We start from the raw sequence: 21,132 nt of genomic DNA on the forward strand, positions 1-21,132 counted from the left end.
AGCCTGCCACTGTAGCACCTCCTGTAATGTCTTTGTTGGCTCTGAAAAAGGAACTTCATTCCTCTCCTTCACAAACAGCCTCTTACCACTGCCCTCTGCACACTCCACTGGCCACCTGGTTTGCTATATACTGACCAACAATCATACATCCCCACCATCATGGCAGATGGATTACCAGCTCAGGTCCACTCTCTGAGCTAGGTTCCAGGGCTGAAGGTTAGAGCTTTGCCCTGCTCTATCATGTCCCTCCCAGGGGGGGTAGTCCTGAGCAGAGGGTTACAGGAGCTCAGACATGAGAAGGATGGGTGTCCCCTCCCCACTGGCTGCTGAAGACCAACATGGTTGCATGGATCTGGCCTGTGACTGAAGCTTGAAGCCACACCGGTTTTGGAAACAGATACTGGCCTGCTAGATTCCCTTCTCTAAACCTCAGCACTATGGAAAGCTTCCTGGCTGTGCAGGCCCAGGCTGCTGTAAGATCGCCCAGGAAAAGATGCCATGCTGAATACATTGTCCATGGAATGGTCTTCATTCAGCCAGAAATACGCCAGAGGACATTTTTCTTGGCAGGGTGGAGAGTGAATTGCTGCTTGGAGGATGTGTGGGTGTGCTCCCTTTGCATCTCTAGACCTGCTTTCTGCTCTTGTAAACCCTGTCAGTAGGATGATGGTGGAAAACAGCCTCCAACATGGCACCCAGTAAATCCTCCATTTTCATGTCCCTGAATAAACCCTCACACATTGCATGAGCATTGGGATGACTGCAGCTCTAGCATGGGACCTTCCAAGTAAGGCCATAAACATGGTGTGTCTTGATTCTTCTCTTAGGTCATCTGCTCTAGGGAAGCAAGCTCCTCCATCACGAGGACATATCAGGGAACTACAAAGAAAGTTCCCTGCAATGTTACTGAGGTCTCTGGCTGAAAGACCTGGGTATGAATCGTCTTAGGAGTCTTCAAATGATTACAGTTCAGATACTCATTTTTGGTGGTGGTACTAGGATTTGAACTCAGGGCCTCATGCTTGGTAGGCATGCACTACCTATTAAACCACACCTCAAGCCCTTTTTGCTTTAGTTATTTTCCAGATCGAGTTTTGCATTTACACACAGGCCGGTGGGGACCACAATCTTCCTATGGATGCATCCCTAGCAGCTAGGATGACAAGCACATGCTACCACATCCAGCTATTGGTTGAGATGAGGATCTTGCCTGCTTTTTGCCTAGGCTCACCTCAGAAATGTGATCCTCTGGGTCTCCATCTTCCAACTAGGGAGCAGAGATTACAGATATGAACCACTCAGATATGAACAATCTCAGCTGGCTTTTTTACGTTACCTCATAAAAAGGTAACCAGAACCAGCTATCCAGATTCCTGTTTCACTCCTGCTATGGGATAATTTTGCTATTTTAAGCTACTAGGTTTTTGAGTCATATGATGCACAACAACATATAATGCAATAGGCTAGTCTCTTGGACTGTATCAGTAGGCTCCCTTGTCAAATCCTGACTTCTAGTTGGATTCACTTGGTAAGAAAACCCATCAAAGGAGACTGAAGGGAAAAGGGTGATGATGCCGAGTAAGGTTGGAATCGTTGCCTCCCCAATTTCCTTCCCATTGAGTCTCTGTGTGTCAGCCATGATGATCTTGGTTTCTGTTTTATGACAGCCCACTCATGGCTCCCAGCATCAGGTCTTAGGGACCACATCATACCCTGTTTTTTCAGGCCTTGATGTTCTAGGCTCCAAGGTCCCAGCGTTTATTCCTTGTAGTTTCTATGAGTTCTGGCCATGCCCTTCTAGGAATTCTCCACAAATTACCCAATTTGAACGTATAACTGTTTCCTGCTGCAACCATGACTGAAAGGAAGAGTATGAATAGGGAAACTGAGATGATGTCTGGCCTCAGACTTAAATAAGCATACTCTGGTCAAAGGAATATGGAAAGGCATGTTCTCACATCAATCTCCATAAGCAAGGAAAATACCCGATTTCAATAGCTTTACATATAGCCTTGCTTGATTCCAACAGTGAATCCCTTGTACTGTATTCTACAAGAAAGCATCTAAGATTATAAAAGAATTTTGATTGTAGGATTGGATTTAAGCCTATATCCAAGAGTACCTGTGAATTACTGTTTTCTACATTTTCTACAATTTAATTTCTATTCAAACAATTTATTCTGTAGGTGAGAAAACTTCTTAACCACTTGAGGATTTCCTCTCTCTCTCTCTCTTTCCCTCCCTCCCTCCCCCCTTTTCTTCCCCTCTTCCTCTCCCTCTGTCTATCTGTCTGTCTGTCTTCCCCCCCTCTCTCCCTCTCTCTCTCTGCATAAGGATGGAATGGGAAATCAGGAAATGTTTTTTAAAACTCAGTTACTGGGCTGGGAAGTTGGCTCAGTGGTAGAGCACTTGCCTTGCATGTCTGAGGCCCTGGGTTCAATTCTCAGCACCACATAAGCAAAAAGAAAAAAAGCCGGAAGTGGTGCTGTGGCTCAAGCGGTAGAGCACTAGCCTTGAGCTGAAGAGCTGAGGGACAGCGCTCAGGCCCAGAGTTCAGGCCCCAAGACTGGACCCAAAAATAAATAAATAAATAAATAAATAACTCAGTTACTATTTCAGAAACACCTGGCTATATTCACTCATACCCTATTTCTTCTAAGGACACTAATTCAGTTATGTTTTGTGCCAGCATAGGTTAGACCAGGTTCAGTGTGTCAAAGCAGGCTCTGCTAACCAGCTGATTAGACCCAACAAAGATGGGGGGAACACATTCAATTCCTGGAAGGGAGCAAATCACTTTTAAGGACTTTAGCCCATTAACTGTTTGTATGCAAATAGGGCTAGTAATTATAAGTGAGTTTTATCTACTCAATACAGCAGCTCAGCAGGACTGCTACTTGGAAGACTTCTGTCAGAAATTTCTGAAAATTTAGTTTGAGTTGGCTGTTTTCATTTAAAATGTAATTCTTAAAAAAAAAAGAACTCTAATTCAGTCTGGTAACTAATTTACATTGACCTTCCATCCAATTAGTGCCCATCAAGGAGGTTTAACCACAGCTATGACAGAGGCGATGGCAAAAGAAAAAAATAATAACAGTAAAGGGAGGGTCCTAACGCACAAGAATATAATCTCCAGGATTAATGAGGTTCTGTGAAGTCTTTGCAAATCCAGATTATGAAAAACCCTTGAAATAACTAATTAAAATAAGAAAGAAACCCCACTCACCCAGCTAGCTGAAGAATTTCCCTAATAAGTTATTAGCCATAGCAGTGCAGACAAGGCAACAAATGGAAAAGACCCCTAACACTACAAAGGCCCAATTGAAGCCAAAATTAAATATGCTGATCCTTGCTTCAGACCTGAGATAAGTTATAGAAATGTTAGTGTTTATCACTAATTATGCATCTGCTTAGAATTTCTTTATTGAATTTTCTGCTTTCACCGAACACCTGCTGGGGAAGTGACCAATACTACAAGATCTTTCAAACAAGAACATGAACTAATCTTCACAACCCAGTGTACGAACACAAGCGTCAATCATGGAGGCTGAAATGACTGCCTGGCTGCAGAGACAAGACTATACCCTCCAGCCAGGCACATAAAGCAAAGTTTCTGTAGTGCTTTTTATCCATGGTATAAGAAGACTTCTGGTGTTAAATATTGTTTCTACTATTGCCACTTCAGCGCTGAAGATCTGCTGATTAGATAAGGAAAGAAAAGCCATCTTCCGATTTCCTTGACTACTCTAGCCCATCCAGTTTCTTATTATTATTATAATTATCATAAGAACATGCTCCAGGTACACACACATCCACATCTTTACAAGTCATATCTCTCACTTTTTCCTGTCTTAAAAATATAGTCTTGGGCTGGGAAGTTGGCTCAGTGGTAGAGTGTTTGTCTTGCATGCATAAGGCTGTGGGTTCGATTTCTCAGCACCACATAAGTAGAAAAAAGCCAGAAGTGGCACGGTAGATCAAGTGGTAGGTCACTAGCCTTGAGCTGAAGAGCTCAGGGGCAGCACCCAGGCCCAGAGTTCAGCCTCCATAACCAACAACAACAACAAATATATATATATATATGTATGTATGTATATATAGCCTCTATTATATATATCATATATATATATATATATCAGTCAAATTAGACTAGGTATACTGTGGAACAAATAGTCTCCAAGTATTCATAGTACCAAACAATATGATCAATTTCCCACCTATATAATATATTCTTATTGTCTGTGGACTTGACTCACACCATGATCCACACTAATGGAGGAGCTAACCATCTGGGATTTAACTAGCTCCATGCCAAAGAACATACTATATCTTTACTCTTCTGTTCCTAAGTCCCCGGCCAAAGCACGTCACTTCAAAAATGCCCGAGTTCAATTCTGCCATGATTAGAAGGACTAAAATATGGAATATTTGTGAACAACCCTGTAACTGCTACAGCCCTGTGAAAAAGATCTGCTAGGAAAGAGATTATTAGAAAGACAGAAAGCTGGGAAGAAACATTAGCAGAGTTCTAAATGCAGATTTGAGATGTAGATATGAGAAAATATGCTGGGGGGATGGATTTGTGGAGATGATTCTTAGCCACATGTATGACCTATCTTTAGATTTTTGACAGTTGCATATGCACCAGCAATCTCTCTTCTCACCTTCTCCGTACTTTGGCTCTTCAACTGGTAGAGTGACAGGCCGAGATGGTGATAAGCTGACAAGCTAGCACCAAGTGTGTATGTGTGTATATGCATGTGTGAATGTGTTCACTGGTATGAAAGCTCTGTCACGTGGCAGTTTGCTTTATTAACCTTATAAGAAATGACCAGTATTGAGGTGTAGCTGCTACAAATAGCTCTCATTACAGTATCTGTAGGTGTCTGTACGTCACTCCCAACAGAAATTCTTTGGGTAAAAAAGAGGAAAATTGGATATTCTGTAGAACACGCACAACACACCAAAATGCATGAGTCAAAAACTGCCTCGTGCTAGACACTAGTGGCTCACATCTATAATCCTAGCTTCTCAGGAGGCTAAGATCTGAGGTTCACGGTTCAAAGCCAGCTGGGGCAGGAAAGTTTGTGAGACTCTAATCTCCAATAAACTACTCAGAAAAAAAAGCCAGGAGTGGCACTCTGGCTCAAGTGGTACCGTGCTAGCCTTAAACACAAAAAGGCTCAAGGATAGCTCCCAGGCCCTGAGTTCAAGCCCCAGGAACAGAAAAACAAAACAAACCAAAAACAAAAACAAACAAACAGAAGTCTCAGGTCAAGGATGGATGCTCAGCTCAGACCTGAGAAAAAGAATGGGCATTGTAGACACAGATTTTCCCGCTAGCCAGAAGTCTTGGACATCCCAGATTTGCTTAATCCAGTAGGCGCAGAAAGAGCTGCTCCATAAAAATATGTTGAAAAAAGTGTTGGGAAATCAGAAAATTTGGGGAGAAATCCATTTAAATACTTGCCTCAGCATTTAATTCACTGATGGATATATTCTACTTGGATTAAGGAGAAAACTAAACCACAAAAAAAAATACTCTGGATAGAAGGTCTTTTAACACAAAAATTATAGAAATATAATTATACCCCTGCACAACACCTTTATAATAATAAAAATTAAATTAAAGAAATATAAGATTAACAGGTTTGACTGAATAGAAAATTTAACTTATTTGTCAAAAAAAAATCCAAATTAGAAGGTGTGGTGGTGTATACCAGTAGTATCAATTAGTCCCAGGGAAAACATGCAAGTGTGAGGTCCTGAGTTCAAACCCTAGGACCACCAAAAAGAAGAGGACACACTGAACTGGGCTGAGATGGCACCTAACATGATAGACAAAAGATGAATATTTCCTATATATTCACAGATGGATTCAGGCTGGAGGGAAAAGAGCGAGGTGCCAACAGCCATCTTTCCTCTGTCTCTGTAGATGAACTCCAGGTACAGGACTTCATGGAAAGATCAGCTTGGGTAAGGGTGTAAGAGAAAATATAGGCAGACAAAGTAAAAATAAAAAGTATTCAAACTTAAGCCTCTAAAAGAAAGGGGAAGGCATAAACTTTAGTCAGATGGAGGCCACACTGACATCAAGATGGAAGTTCCCTCCTGGACCTTTTGGTTGTTCTTGTGTTGTATTTGGTAGGGGGGGGTAAGGGAGGGGGCGAAGGCGGGTACTTTGAATTTCATCTTCTTCAGTCTCCACTTTCCCTCTGGCAAAATGCACACGCGTGCACACACACACACACACACACACACACACACACATACACAACTTATAAACAGTTCCAATACTTGGAGAACAGCAATCCAACTTGGAGAAAATTCAGAATTAAGAACAGACTTGAATCTGTAAGACAGGCAATGTAGGCAACTCCTGTAGGCACTGCACCAACCCAACCCAAGGAAGACCTGAATACACATACCTACAAGAGGACTCCAGCTAAGCAGGTAGACATAAGAACCATGGACCTAGTTTCTTGATGGGTAAGGGCAACAGAATATCAGCAGGAGACAAGCACCACCAAGCTTTTCTATAATCTACTTCATCCCCAGGAATCTCATCCATGCCAATTTGATGGGTGTAGTATACAGGCTGAGGTAGGAACTTCAACAGCAGAGTAAAGGCCACATGTTTACTCTTGAGAGGCCATAGCTAAACGGTAGATCTTTTCAAGCCAAAGCAAAAGTCTGAGATTTTAAGCTAATGGTGCTCACTTGGCTTTTCTCCTTGGAAAGGAAGACATATATAAATGAATGGAGTAAAGTCAATACAAGACATGAATAAGGATCTCAATAAAGATTTAAAAGAAGTGGAAAATCACACAAAATAAAATGGAAAGCATTTCCAGTAGAGTGTACAAAATGGAAGATAGAATTTTAGGGCTTGAAGAGAGTAGGCATATTGAAAAAAATAGGAAAAATTACAAAAATAATCAAAGAAATGTACAAAGAATTTGAAAGAACTTCAGGACTTGATTAAATGACCTATGATTATTGACATGCTGAAGATAAGAAGGTGATAGTTAAAGGCATACGAAATATATTCAACATAGTAATAGCAGAAAACCTCACAAAGCTTGAAAAAGAGAAGCCTATTCAAGTGCAGGAGACTTTCAGAACACCCAACAGATCTGACCAGAAATATTGTAGTCAAAACACACTTCCCAAGGCATATTTTAGTTAAAACACTAAATATAGAAAACAAGGGGAAAAAATACCAAAGGCTGTATGAGAAAACACATATAACTTACAGGGGTAAATGCATCAGAATAACAGCAGATCTCTCAACAGAAGCAAAGAGGTCTTGGAATGATCATATTTCAAGCAAGATAGTTAACAGCTGCCAATTCAAAATACTCTACTCAGCAAAGGCATCATCAGTAACAGAATGATAAATAAAAACATTCCATAAAAAAGCAGCAGTATAGAAGTCAGTCAAAGATATCCTTCACACAGAAGAGAATGACCAACAGAGACATTTAAAAAAATGGAGAATTCAAATCCCACGATGAGCAGATAAGCACAGGAGGCACAGTAAAGAATCTAACACTAAAATTGGAACTAAAATGGCAGAAACTATACTTTTCCATTTCCACACTCAATATCAGTGGACTCAATTCTCCAATCCAAAGACATAGAAGAGTGAGGTGGATCAAAAGGCAAGATCCAACCATCTGCTGTCTTCAAGGAAGAAATCTATCTGACAAAAACAATCATTAGCTAGAGAAGAAGGTTAGAAATTTCTTCTGAGTAAACATATACCATTTACAGGAGTACTTATATAGATATCTAACAAAGTAGACTTCAAAATTAGTCAAGACAAAGACCATTTCATATTAGTAAGTGGAACTCTCCATCAAAAGGTGACAAAAATTCTTAAAATTTAGCCACCAGCTGTAGACATGCCCAACTTTTTAAAACAAACACTACTGGACTTATAAACATACATAGACGCCACCCACCCCCCAACACAATGATCGTAGGAGATTTCAGTAGCCAAAATGCAAAGGTTGAAACTTTCCCACCAGCAGACCCCACAAAATAAATATTAAATGAAGATTTCTAAAGGACAATGATACCTGATAGAAATATAATCTATACAAAGAAATGAAGTATACCAAAACTGCTACCTAAAGTGGCGCTGTAGCTCAAGTGGTAGAGTGCTAGCCTTGAGCTGAATTGCTGAGGGATAGCCCTCAGGCCCAGAGTTCAATACCCACGACGGACAAAAAAAAAAAAAAAAGAACATCAAAACTGCTATCTATATAGTGTTCTATAACTTCCTCTAACTTGTGAAGATGCCAGTGTCCTACCGATAGGTCATACAGGAAAAAAAATTAACAAAGAAACTTCATCTGGCAGCTCCATGAAATATTCTATAGATGTCTGTCAGGACTATTTATTCTATGGATGCAAAATAGATTGTATTCTGATGTCTCAGTATATATAAGAAAATTGAAATAGTCTCTTGTATCCTGTTAAACCATAATGGAATAAAAATTTATCAGCAAATGAAACCACAGAAAATATTCAAACTTGTGGAGACTGAACAAGTTGTTAAATGATGAGTGGGTCATCAAGCTGATAAAAGAGGAAATCCAAAAGTTTCTAAAATCTCATGAGAACTTAAATAAAACCTACCAGAACCTTTGTGACACAGCAAAGGCAGTGATAAAAATTTGTAGCTATGAGCACCTACATTAATACCCTAATGATGCACCTCTAGCTCTTAGAAAAACAAGAACAAGTCAGGCACTGGTGGCTCATACCTGTGTTCCTTGCAATTCAGGAGGCTGAGATCGAAGGATTGAGGTTCAAGGCCAGCCCAGGCAAGAAAATCCATGAGACTCTTTATCTCCAATTAACCATCAGAAAACCTAAAGTCAAGCTGTGGCTCAAAGGTAGAGCACTAGCCTTGAGCAAAGAAACCCAGTGCCCAGACCCTGAGTTTGAGCCCCATGACTGACAAAAAACAAAAACAAAACAAAACAAAGCCAAACCTAAAACCATTAGAAAGAAATACTATTACTCTGTATCAGTGAGTTCTAAGACAATTTCAGATAGCCTAATGTATGTTTAATTGGAGTCTTCAGTAAAGGAAAAGACAAAGGGAAAACTACTAGAAAAAAAACCAGAAGTAACAATTTTCCAAATTTCTTTTTGTCAGTTTTGGGGCTTGAACTCAGGGCCTGAGTGCTGTCCCTCAGCAATTCAGCTCAAGACTAGCGCTCTACCACTTAAGCCACAGTGCCACTTCCGGTTTTCTGGTGGTTAACTGGACATAAGAGTCTCACGGACTTTCCTGCACGGACTGGCTTTGACCCTTGAACCTCAGATCTCAGCCTCCTGAGTAGCTAGGATGACTGGTGCCTGACCCAAATTTGATTTTTTTTTTTTGGGGGGTCTGGTCATGGGGCCTGAACTCTGGGCCTGGGCACTGTCTCTCAGCTCTTCAGCTCAAGGCTAGCACTCTACCACTTGGGCCACAGCGCCACTTCCGGCTTTTTTTCTTTTTGCTTATGTGGTGCTGGGGAATCGAACCCAGGGCCTCAGGCATGCAAGGCAAGCGCTCTACCACTGAGCCACCTTCCCAGCCCCCAAATTTGATTTTTTTTAAGCTATAAATCCAAGGATCTAAGAAGTTCATTAAGTCTCAAGTAAAACAAATATAAAGAAAACTACATCAAGATCCTCATAACCAGATGCTTAAAAAGCAATTGAAACCAACAAATAGGAATTATAGAGCAGCTGAGAGCAAAATAGGAAGTAGTAAAAGCACTGATGATGGAAGATCACTGATCAGAAACAATGAGTATAAGAAGACAATGGAGGGGCTGGGAAGTTGGCTCAGTGGTAGAGCGCTAGCCTTGAGCTGAAGAGCTGAGGGACAGTGCCCAGGCCCAGAGTTCAGGCCCCACGATCGGACCCCCAAAAAAAAAAGAAGACAATGGAGCAGTATCTTTCATGTGCCCCAACTTGTTCATTAATAAATAAATGTCAACCTAGAGTTATTCCTATTGACAGTATCTTTCAAATATGCGTGTTAAATGTAAACTCATTCCCAATTGCAAAGGTTGAAACTTTCCCACCAGCAGACCTCACAAAGTAAATATCAAATGAAGACCTCTAAAGAACAACCATTTACTCAAGGTTCAGAAGAGCTACATATGTCAGTATCATTTAGTTAATTCATGTTTGTTCCAATGCACTGGAGAAAAAAGAAGTATGTGTGATACAGAATAGTGCGATCAACTATTGAAGAATACATTTTTTTGACAAAGATAGTTTCTCTGTTCCTTTTATTTCCTTTCTAGCATTAACATACATGTCTATTGATAATACACAAATTACATCACTGCAAAGGACAGAAAAAAGCTTATGATGAGCTGGGTCACTGTCACTTATGCAGATAGTAAAAGTATGTCAATCTAGACAACGAGATCAAAAGCAACAAACATGTTTTCAGAACAAGTACTGATACTCATTCACCCAGCTTAAACCTGAAGACCAACTTGGTTAAATATTAGCAATGATGATACAATATGGTATTCACTAGTCAAAATTGGCAGCTGAAAGAATTCCTTTTCCATATAAACAAGGTGGAGAAAAGGAATAGTTTACACTGTGTGTTACTTCTCAACAACAAAGTCAACAAGTTATTCCTGATTCTTTGGGAACATGTGCTCGGCCAGTTTGGCCATGAATTTTTCAACTTCTGCTTTCACCAAAAAATCATGGCGACTTTCAGTTCCCAGAACTTTATCTGCACACACCTGAAATTCTTTCAAAAAGAAAAAGAGTGAACCTTCACCAAACTGGTTCTGAGTAGGTTCATTTTCTTCCCATTTAAAATTGTTATTTATGTGCTCAAAAATGATCAGAAGTTTAAGAATAACCTCTTGGTTCTCTTTCTTATCAAAAAGGGAACCCAGTGAAGCTGGTACTTGGGCCCTAAGCAGTTCTCTAGGCATGGCTGGATTTTCAGCCAAATTCAGAAGAAGTTTCAAAACCTGAAGTTTAGTTTCTTCATTTCCTGCTGAAAATAAGCGAAAAAAGTCTGAAATGGAATTAGCAAGTATGTGCTGATACTCATTAGTCACAGTCATATTTGTGAGCAATCTGAGTCCAGCCAACTGCACAGAGGAGTTCAAGCGAGACGTGACTGTATCCTCACACACCTGATTCATATATATCTGAAGCCTGCGCTGGTTTTCGGTATTCACACTCAAGTTATTTAGGACGATTAAAGCCTTTTCCTTAACAATGGGATCCCGGGTGTTGAGAATCTTTGCAACAACTGGGAGACCACCCAGATCACGAATAATATCTCTGTTAAATGCATAAGCAGCATTGTTCCCCAGAGCAATGAGAGCTGCTTCCAGAATGTAAGGCTTTTCAGACATCTCAACCAAACAAAGTACTTTCTGTAGCTCTTGAGGGGACAGAACAGTATCATTAGAATTAGGGGAAGCCCGTTTCTGGACAGCTTGACGAGCCCTGTTAGCCCTCGCCCTTGCTCTGGCTCTAGCTCTGGTCCCAGCCTCAGTCCCAATCCGGGCCCAAGGAGGGTACCACACTATGGTCCTGCTCTCATTGCTGTCATCATCATCATTATCATCATCTGACCAGTCATTATACCTGGCCCCAGAACAGTCCCCAGCATCGTCCATATCCCCAGAGCCACCCTCCGCCATTTTCTCCTTTGTTTTCTTCCCCGAGTCAGTCTATAGGTACAACAGCAGGCTCCAGCTCCAAGCAGTAGGCCTGCAGTCACCCGGCCTACTTTCCTGGTTTAGTCCATATAATCGTTCCTGGCAACAGCAGGGACCAAGAAACGGAGCAGTCACTCTGAGTGAGGGAAGGGGGTTGTGGGCCTGGGTGCGGCCTGGAGAAGAGTGATGTTCTACAGCCCTTCAAGGCCACAGTACTGATTCTAGAGATGGACTTGGTGGAGACAGGCAGTGTGCCCCCGTCCCCTTCCCAGGAGGTGTGCCACGCCCAACAATCTTTCTAATCTCTACTGATCCAGGGAAACTTCCTCCCTCTCTGCAAGGGGAGACAATCTTCTCTTGCTGGGAAAAACTGCAGGGATCAAACAACTTCTTTTTCTTGCTCCTTCCCTTTGCTGTCCTTAGGGCAAGAGGACCCTGGTGAAGAATAGATTTTTCCGTGGCACGTGGGTGAGAGGTTTCACGAATTTTATCATCCTTATTCTTGCTTACCAGATTTTTTTTTTAAAAGACTCAGAATGAAAGGGTTTTTATCATCTTGAAGCTATAATATGTCATATATTTCATGACACTTCTGTGGACAGCCAGTCAAAATGCTCAGTTCCGCAGAATTAATTTCATGTAAATCCACAGGAAGAGTCTTCATTGATTCAACCAGGAAGTAGTTCACTCAGAGTGCCAGTTCATTCACAGCTGAGTACCAGCTACGCATTAGGTGTTGGGCAGTCGTATTGATACATCTGTGAACAAGAAACACATAGTCCTTGACCTGCTGGAGCTGATTCACTTACGATTCTATTGATTTCAGAACCATCGGACATTTAGTACATTTTTAAATAGTTCCAATACAACTTCCCTCTCCTAAAATTCTTCACTACTCCAAAGTATTCATGTGTACATGGCTACCACCTTTGTTCCTCAAAGATGCACGTATCAGACATAGAATTAGGGTAAGGGAAACTGGGAAGAAAATGGAGCGGTGAAACTCAGTCACACTCAACATCATCTATTGGGCTTTAATGGACCCTTCATGCTGTGATCGAACACAACAGGGACGAGAGATCTGCAAGACACCGGGATGCTAGAGGTCAGTGGACAAAGGGAAGCAACTAGAGAAGGGAAAGTCTAGGACTACAGGCAGCACAACACCTCTGTTCCATGGTTGGATGTGTCCTACATGAAGAATGGTAATGTGTCAGGTACCCAAGAAGCAGCCCACCTCCACCCCTACACAGCTACTCCTATACTGCCAGAGCAGTGACTGAGTCACCGACATCCTGACTAAAATTAGTCACTTACTTAGTACGAGTCATTTCCATTTGTCTGACTGTTGGTTCTTCCAGATACCATAGCCCTTAAGAACATGAGCTCCATTTTCTTTATGAAATGTACCTGAAAAAAGTGAAAAGAAAAATGAATTCAGTTAAAAGTCAACCATGCTAGCATTTAAATAATTAACTGTAAAAGTCTTGTTGAAATGTGATTCCCACTGTAGCAATGTGCGAGGTAGTGGTTGGATCAGGAGGTCTCAGCCATTGTGAAGGGGTTAGAGCCACCCTTGGGAAATTGGGTTAATTCTCCCAGGAGAGAAAGAGTTCTCATTCTCATAGGAGTGGATTCTTTTTTTCTTTTTGGTGGGGGGGGGGGGGAGGCTGGAGGGGGTAGCACCTGAACTCTGGGACTGGGCACTGTCCCTCAGCTCTTCAGCTCAAGGCTAGTGCTCTACCACTTGAGCCACAGAGCCACTCCTGGCTTTTTCTGCTTATGTGGTGCTGAGGAATCAAACCCAGGGCCTCATGCATGCAAGGCAAGCGCTCTACTACTGGGCCACCTTCCCAGACCAGGAGTGGATTCTTTACCACAGAGAGATGGCTGTGAAACAAGACTACCCCTCAGTATTCATTTCTTACACACACACACACACACACACACACACACACACACACACACACACACACACACACACACACACGCCCTTCTGATTTTCTGTCAAGTTACAAAACAGCATGAGGTCCTAACAGAGGAACTAGATATTCCTTCTCCAACTTTGACCTTGGATTCCCTTCTCCAGAGCTGTGAATTAAGTACATCTCTATTTTTCATAAATCACTGTCTCGTGTATTTTTGCTATATAGAAACAAAACATAAAATAAGACAATCTGAAGTCCTTCTTTTAGGTGTGTAACATCAAGGAAGTCTCCGTTCCTGTACGCAAAATGGAATTAATGATTCCTTCTTTGCAGAGTTGTTGTGAGAATCCAATAACATCTGAGTCATTATGTCTAAGTGTTTCATAAATCATAAAATTTCATACACATCCCAAGAAGCTTGACACCACTTTGTATATATAATCAGAATAATAATAATGAATACTTCTGGTACAGTGCCAAGTTTTCTGTTAAATCCTTTATGTAACAACCCTGTAAGGTCAGTAGAATTAATATCCTCATTTTCAGATGAAAAAACTGAGAGACTGAGAATGTGAATAACTTGCTAAGGAAAGTCATTCAGTAGGTAAATTATTCTGCAATTTCTTTTCTTTTTCTGTTTTTCATGATGCCTAGCAGGGTTTATCACACATAATGCCAGTTGTAAATACAGATTATGTAGTTTATCTTATTTGTGGGGAAACAGGACTGTTTTTCTCTGATGGGCTCTCTGTGGGTGTATGCTTCTACTATTTGCTCAAGTCTAAATGACGGGATGTACCAAGGCTTATTAGAAATTCGGTCTGTTCTGACCATACCTGAAGCCCAACAGCATTATCTTTCCCACTCAAGCTTTTCACTCTCTTTGTCAGTAACTGCAAATAAGTCTCCATTCTGGTGAGTAGTATTTAAAACTGTCCATCTGGTTTGTTCATTGTGCTCAAATTCTTCCCCTGGAAATCCTTAGGGCTAAGCAGGCTCTGTTTAGATTGGTGCGGTAGTGTCAGCATCACCCCCTGTACCCCACAGTGGATGCTAGCTCCTGAAGAATTCACAGAGAGAGCCAGCGTTCATCACGAGGATAGCTCCTTACTGGCTTTATCTGCCCTTCACCCTGGAATGCAGGTTTGTCCTTGCCAAGTTTCCCAATTTACCAGAATGCTAAAAGGTCACTTTGCTTGTACAGCGGCAGGTGAACTCCCTGGTTCAACGTTGTCAAATATAAAATGTTCTTTCCAGGCTTGAGCCAAATGAGCACAACCCAGCTTGTGTTTATCTCTGTCTCCTCACACAGGTGAAACTCAATCTCAGCAGACAGCCTAAAGTAACCATTCCCATCTCCAAATCAGAATCTCACCAGTGACATTTTATGAGTGAAGATCAGAGGTCCTGTGAACAGGGGGGAGGGGACGAGAGATGTGGTGTCCTAGTGACAGAGGCTGGTGAGACTTCTGGTCTCTTGAGTTCTTGTCACACCATGCTTTGTCACCTTAAGCATTTCATGTTGTTCTAACTCAGTCTTCAACGTCCCCAAATGTCTGGGAGAAGTCTATCCCAAAAGGCTGAGGGAGGGGCTGGGAAGGTGGCTCAGTGGTAGAGTGCTTGCCTCGCATGCCTGAGGCCCTGGGTTCGATTCCTCAGCACCATATATACAAAAAGAAAAAAAGCCGGAAGTGGCGCTGTGGCTCAAGTGGTAGAGCGCTAGCCTTGAGCTGAAGAGCTGAGAGACAGCGCCCAGGCCCAGAGTTCAGGCCCCATGACTGGACCCAAAAAAAAAAAAAGAATTACCAAAAGGCTGAGGGACAGTCACTCCCGCCACCCAACTTAACACCTTCCAGAAACGCAGTTTCCTGCTCCCGACTTCTCAACCGTCTTGCCCTAATGAAACGTTGACCGTTACACCAAGCTCAAGAGCGTGGCATTGCTGGTGGCCCCTCCCACCATTCCGGCTGGAAGGGTGTCACTTCTGTTGAGCCAGCCATGCCTTCATCTCAGGCTCTCCTCCCACCATTCTGGGAGGTGAAAAGAAAGGCCTGGCTGGTCTCGTGCGTCACTTGCTATGATGCTGCCCCGAAGGACCTCTGAGCGTCCTGTGGTGAGCTGAACCATAACCCCTGGCTGATACACAACCTTTGCTCTGGATTCTTAAGAGAAAGCATTTGTCTGCATCAAGTCTTCTCCATCCCTCCTCTAAGGTGCAGCAGGGAGCACTGTTAAGACTCAGCCACACAACCAAACCTGTGTCTCACAGGTTCTCATGGGCATGTCAGAAACTTCTCAGTTGTGCCTGAGAAGTACTAGAAGCCCCAGTGTTCTTGGAGCCTCTGTAGGACTGGAAGCAAAAGCAAGTATCAAACAGCCACCTCCAGGGAGCCACGTGAAGAGTGTGTGGCTGAGGATGCTGAGGATGCTCTTGGTCGGATGTGGCTGGTTATCACTTCATCTCCTTCTGCATCCTCAACCCAGGGTGCACTGACTGACTCTGCAGAGCAGACAGAGTACCAAGTCCATTGTAAAGGAGCTAGTAGACCAGGTGCCAGTGGCTCACGCCTGTAATCCTAGCTAGTCAGGAGGCTGAGATCTGAGGATCACAGTTCAAAGCCAGCTTGGGCAGGAAAGTCCGTGAGACTCTTATCTCCAAATAACACCAGCAAACCGAAGTGGCGCCGTGGCTCAAGTGTTAGAGCTGTCCCTGAAGAGCTCAGGGACAGTGCCCAGGCCCAGAGTTCAAGCCCCAAAAACAACAACAACAACAACAAAAAAGCTGGTAATATCATGAGAGGTTGCCATGGGAAAAGACAATAAATTAAGCCTGGAGAATCCCCTACAGTTATTAAATCAAGTGCTAGGAAAGCTGGGCCATGGACAGGAGGAAGGTGGGCTGGTTATCGAGGGACAAGGCCAAGACACGTTATCTGTCTTCCCAGGCCTGTACCTTCTGGCTTCACTGTCATGTCCTCTGCTGTGCTCCACGGGTCATGGTTTTAAATTAACACTACATGAAATAGAATTAAAATGCGATGAAGGAGCTGTGGGGTGACTCTGCTTTGCATTTAAATCCTTGAAAAAAACACTGTATTTCCACGTTCTGAACACTTTCTGATCCGAAGCATAATTTGGGTCTGAGGATAAGAGTGGTTTTTATAGCTCCTTTTCAGGAAAGAAGAAAGGATTACTAAATTTAGCAGGAAGGACCGTGAGGGGTGAGGAGAGAAGCAGACTGCTCCGGGCTCTGACTCCATATACGGGAACAGGGAGCGGGAAGCATGGAGATGACCTCTTCCAGGGGACGAAGAAGTCTGGAAGCAAACTACAGACTTCAAACAGGGTCTTTCTAGTGTCTTCCACATCGGTGATATAAGACAAGACCGATTTGAAGTGAGATGTGGAGTAGAGTCATCTGAAAAGAAGATCCACCAATTCCTTTCTCTGCTCCCCTACCCAGCTTTAATGAAGCTCAAAAATACAAAGAGACTTGTCCAAGTTGTACTGTTGATCACTGGCTGGCTGACAATCCACAGCCAGCCCACCAGTCTCTCCATGGCCTCAGACTGACCAGGAGAATAGTCCAAGGCTCCATGTTGAAAACAGGAAGCCCCTAGGACAAAATACTGAGATTCTCCAAACTACATGACATACTCAGGATGCAATCTGAGATTGACATTGTTTAGAGGTTCATCCTATAATCAGGGTGATCGGCCTTGCTAAGGATACAAACTTCTTTGTTCAGGTTGACAAATACATCTTGCTGTTCCTGTACAGATAGAGTATAGGCTATAAATATAAAATCCCCACTCCATCTAAAGAGTCCTCAGACTGTCTTCCAGAAGAAGGTTCATATCTTCCAATATTAACAGCACTTAGAGGAGAGACATAAAGACCACTGCCGGCATTTCTTCATCTTCAAGGCTATGGAGGGAGTCAGTTCTGCTTGTGAGCAGATAAAGAAGAGTGAGTTATGGGCTGGAGTCTCGGATAGTGGTCCCTTGGGAAATTCCATAAGGCAGGAATGTCTGCAATTACTAATGACAAGAGAGGACTCACAACAAACAAAGCATCAGATTCCAAGTGGAGCTGGTACTGTGCTTATATGAAACACAAAGCTTGCACTGAAGAAAAATAGGTAAAGGGCATGAGAGATGAACCAGAATGATAATTTATGAATAATGAAAACAATCACACCCTCATATGATATAGTAATGTTTAACATATCATAGGGTAAACACTTTTTTTGGGGGGGGGGGGCCGGTCATATGGTTTAAACTCAGGGCGTGGGCACTGTTCCTGAGCCTTTTCACTCAAGGCTAGTGTTCTACCACTTTAAGGCACAGCACCCCTTCCAGTTTTTTTGGTGGTTAATTGGAGATAAGAGTCTCATGGACTTGTCTGCCTGGGCTGGCTTCAAACTATGATCCTCTGATCTCAGCCTTCTGAGTATCTAGGACTATGGGTGTGAGCCACTGGGGCCCAGCTCATCGCCTCACTTCTAAACCATAACATGTCCTTTGTATGGACATTGCAACTATCTCATGAAGCTTCAAAATGGAGCATTCTATTCTGTGGGCTCTGCCTCTGCTCCCTTCCCCCACAATTCTAAAGTTTGATTTAGTAATAGACCTGAACTTCCTCATTTTCCCTCATCCTTTCAGCTTAGCCAAGAGGAAGTTAGTACTAAAAGCACATTACATCTTAATTGCGTATCTTTTATGAAACAGAAAATAGGACTTCCCAGGTGCTTACCTGCCACTACTAAAGGAATTCTATCAGCCATGCATATACAACCTCTGTGAGCCTCTCGTCCTGTGTATCACTTACCACAGGGTCTGAACATGGAAGAATTTGATGTGGTTGTTGTAATATGGAAGATAACCGTATTTCCACATCATATTTATTGAGTACTTATGAGGGGTAAGAAGCTAAGTGTTTGTATACAAAGCAAAAGCTAGACTCAGAAGAGAGCGGCGATCACCCCAGAATAACGCTATTTTCCTCCTTCCCCTGACTTTCAGGTGTTATCTTCTCTTATGTCGGCTAAAAATAAAACAGATATTTTGCAAATCACTGTCAGGTATTAATAAACATCCTCACTATTGACTTCAGAGTCTAATCCATTCTTACCTAAATCTTCACTCTTGCTTGGTGTAAAGGAGACTGCCACATGGTTCAGGCAGAAAAAGAGTTTATTGTGGGGAGAGCATATTGCTGACCTGAACAAGATGGAGGCGTGCCGGGGGTGCAAGCAATGCAGGGGAAGGGGAAGAGAAGGGAAATGGGGAGGGCAAGGGGGCCAGGGGCAAAACAAAGGGCGGAACTAATGATGAAGACTGATAGATAGGGAGAGGGCAGGGAGGAGGTGTGGCCGCAGCAAAGACCTCAGAGTCTGGGGGACTGCCCATTGCCATCAGGTACACCAGTTACCTGGGTTACCAATGTTGGACAGGGGCCTCTGGTGAGGGGGCCATGTGTGCACCCAGCAAGAACAATGGGGAAAGGGGCCATTTTTCCCTGGGGGACCTAACACTTGGCACATCCCCTCCCATCAAGCCTTCATGTGTAACACACTCTGAAGAACCCTGTGAAGGGTAAGAGGTGAAAGTCTCTATGTAGTGTTTATCTGCCTTTGACTCCTCCCACTTACTGCCTGCCTCAAAATGTGGTCAAAAGAGAGGACAGAGCAGGAGCAGACATGACCTCATCTGACTCATGCCAATATCATGTGTCGGTGACTGGGGTAGCAGCTGCCCAGATGTTGGCTCTTGTGCTTACAGACCGAGTTTGGCTGGGTCTCCATACTGGGAACTTCCTGTCGACCTGGTACTGTTTCCATAAGATTCTCCCTCCTTGGGATTACCTGACCCATTAGGATATTATATTATTATTATATTATTATATTATCCATTAGGTGACAGATCTCTTGAGTCAAGTCTCTTCAAAATGACTTAAAGCCATCTGCCTTCCATGAGGTCCACTCTACAGAAACTCTCTGTAAACATGTCCTCGTTCTCCACCCGTGAGGGAGATGTGACATGTTCCTCTGTGGTGCCCAGGCCCAACTCAGCTCTCAGGAAAACTCTGCTCTTCCCACCATCCCTGTCCCTTATGTACTTAATCCTAGAGGTGCCAGAAAGGCCAGCAAGAGAGTGAAGAGAAAGGAAAGAAGAGCAAAGGGAGTAGTCCTTTAGACTGACATACACTGGGAGGTTCTTACAAAACTGAACACTTTCTCCCAGTGCTACAGGCTAGAGAATCCAAAGGCAAAGGCACTGGCAGATGTGGTGACTGGGTAGGGCTCACATTCTGTTACATAGATGGCAAATTCTTCCAGTACCCTAGGTGATAGAAAAGATGGTGTCTCTCTCAGGACTCTTTTGTAAGACCTCATCTCTGAATCACATTAGGGGTTAGGAGTTCAGCATATGAATGCGGAGAGCAGGGAAACAGAACCATTCAGACCACAGCCAAGAACCAAGGAGCCTAATATGTCTTCCCTTCCCTGCCTCCATCCCAGGCTTTCAGGTGTTTGTCCAAACTGAACTTAAGTGTTAGATTAATAAAAGGACAGTATGAGCATTTTAAATAGGTAAAACTAAAACTTCCAAAACAGTGGGATCAGCTCAAACTGCGGCTAAAAGAAAGGAGCAAGACATTGAACAGCTCACTACTGAAGACAGTAGAATGAGAGAAAAATAAAGCTCTGTCATGATCTGCCTCCCGTAAGGACAGAGTGTTCCATAAACTAACTTCATACACAAGTTCAACCCTGTAACAAACAGCTTGATGAAGTGAGCCAGAAAGAAATAAACTTCTTAAGTGATACATTTTGATCTTCTATCAAAACAAACCAGTTTTCCTTTACCCTCTTCTGTGTAGATCTTTTGGGAACACATCTCTCTTCTCATGACTGTTGAGGTCACACCCACAATGGCAGAGTTCCAAGAGGAGAGAGGTTTGGAGGAAGAGGAACTTGTCTTACCCCTAATAAGTTAACTCAAAAGTAATCAGTTGGTCTTGAGATGGGGATGAAGAGGAAGGACTTGTTTGGTGACTCCAACATTTATCATCCTATGACCCATGTCCTCCTGGAAGCAAATAGGTTTGAGTTTCAGATGGCACAGACACCAGGTATACTTACCAGCTTTTTCCTCTAGCGCCCTGGAAAGCAATTACTAATCAACTCTGCCCGCTCCATTGTCTCAGCCCTAGGACTGCCCTTATCTATCAAGTTACAGCAGGTTTCTGATCATTAGCTTCCTTTTATGGCCAATGTAGAGTAGAACATGAGATGTTAGCAGGACTCATTGCTAGTGTTGTTTTCTATTTATTAGTATTTAAAATTAAAAAAAAAAAACAAGGAACACATAAGTTTCCATTTCAGTCACTCCTTTTCTGGTCAACAAATATGTCAGGGGTTCACATTCTTTAAATGGTCAAGGGACCTATTTCATTGTCAAAAATATTTAGTCTTTTTC

The 21,132-nt window shown here is 42.7% G+C and overlaps 1 protein-coding gene across 1 annotated transcript; it reads right to left on the reverse strand.

Annotated features, from left to right (window-relative positions):
• Positions 1–10,287: 10,287 nt before the first annotated feature.
• LOC122110186 (armadillo repeat-containing X-linked protein 3-like) lies at positions 10,288–20,727 on the reverse strand. The gene is made up of 3 exons (XM_042682694.1): positions 20,637–20,727; positions 13,035–13,127; positions 10,288–12,475 (listed from the first exon to the last, which is right to left on the reverse strand). The coding sequence occupies exon 3, from the start codon at positions 11,697–11,699 to the stop codon at positions 10,662–10,664; it is 1,038 nt and encodes a 345-aa protein (XP_042538628.1). The 5' UTR covers positions 11,700–12,475; positions 13,035–13,127; positions 20,637–20,727; the 3' UTR covers positions 10,288–10,661.
• Positions 20,728–21,132: the final 405 nt, after the last annotated feature.

This window comes from Dipodomys spectabilis, unplaced genomic scaffold (genome assembly GCF_019054845.1).
Source record: "Dipodomys spectabilis isolate Male_0828 unplaced genomic scaffold, ASM1905484v1 ptg000075l, whole genome shotgun sequence".
NCBI classification, from domain to species: Eukaryota; Metazoa; Chordata; class Mammalia; order Rodentia; family Heteromyidae; genus Dipodomys; species Dipodomys spectabilis.

Excerpts from the sequence above, each read along its gene's own strand:
- LOC122110186 (XM_042682694.1), bottom strand. The coding sequence starts at position 11,699 with ATGGCGGAGGGTGGCTCTGGGGATATGGACGATGCTGGGGACTGTTCT.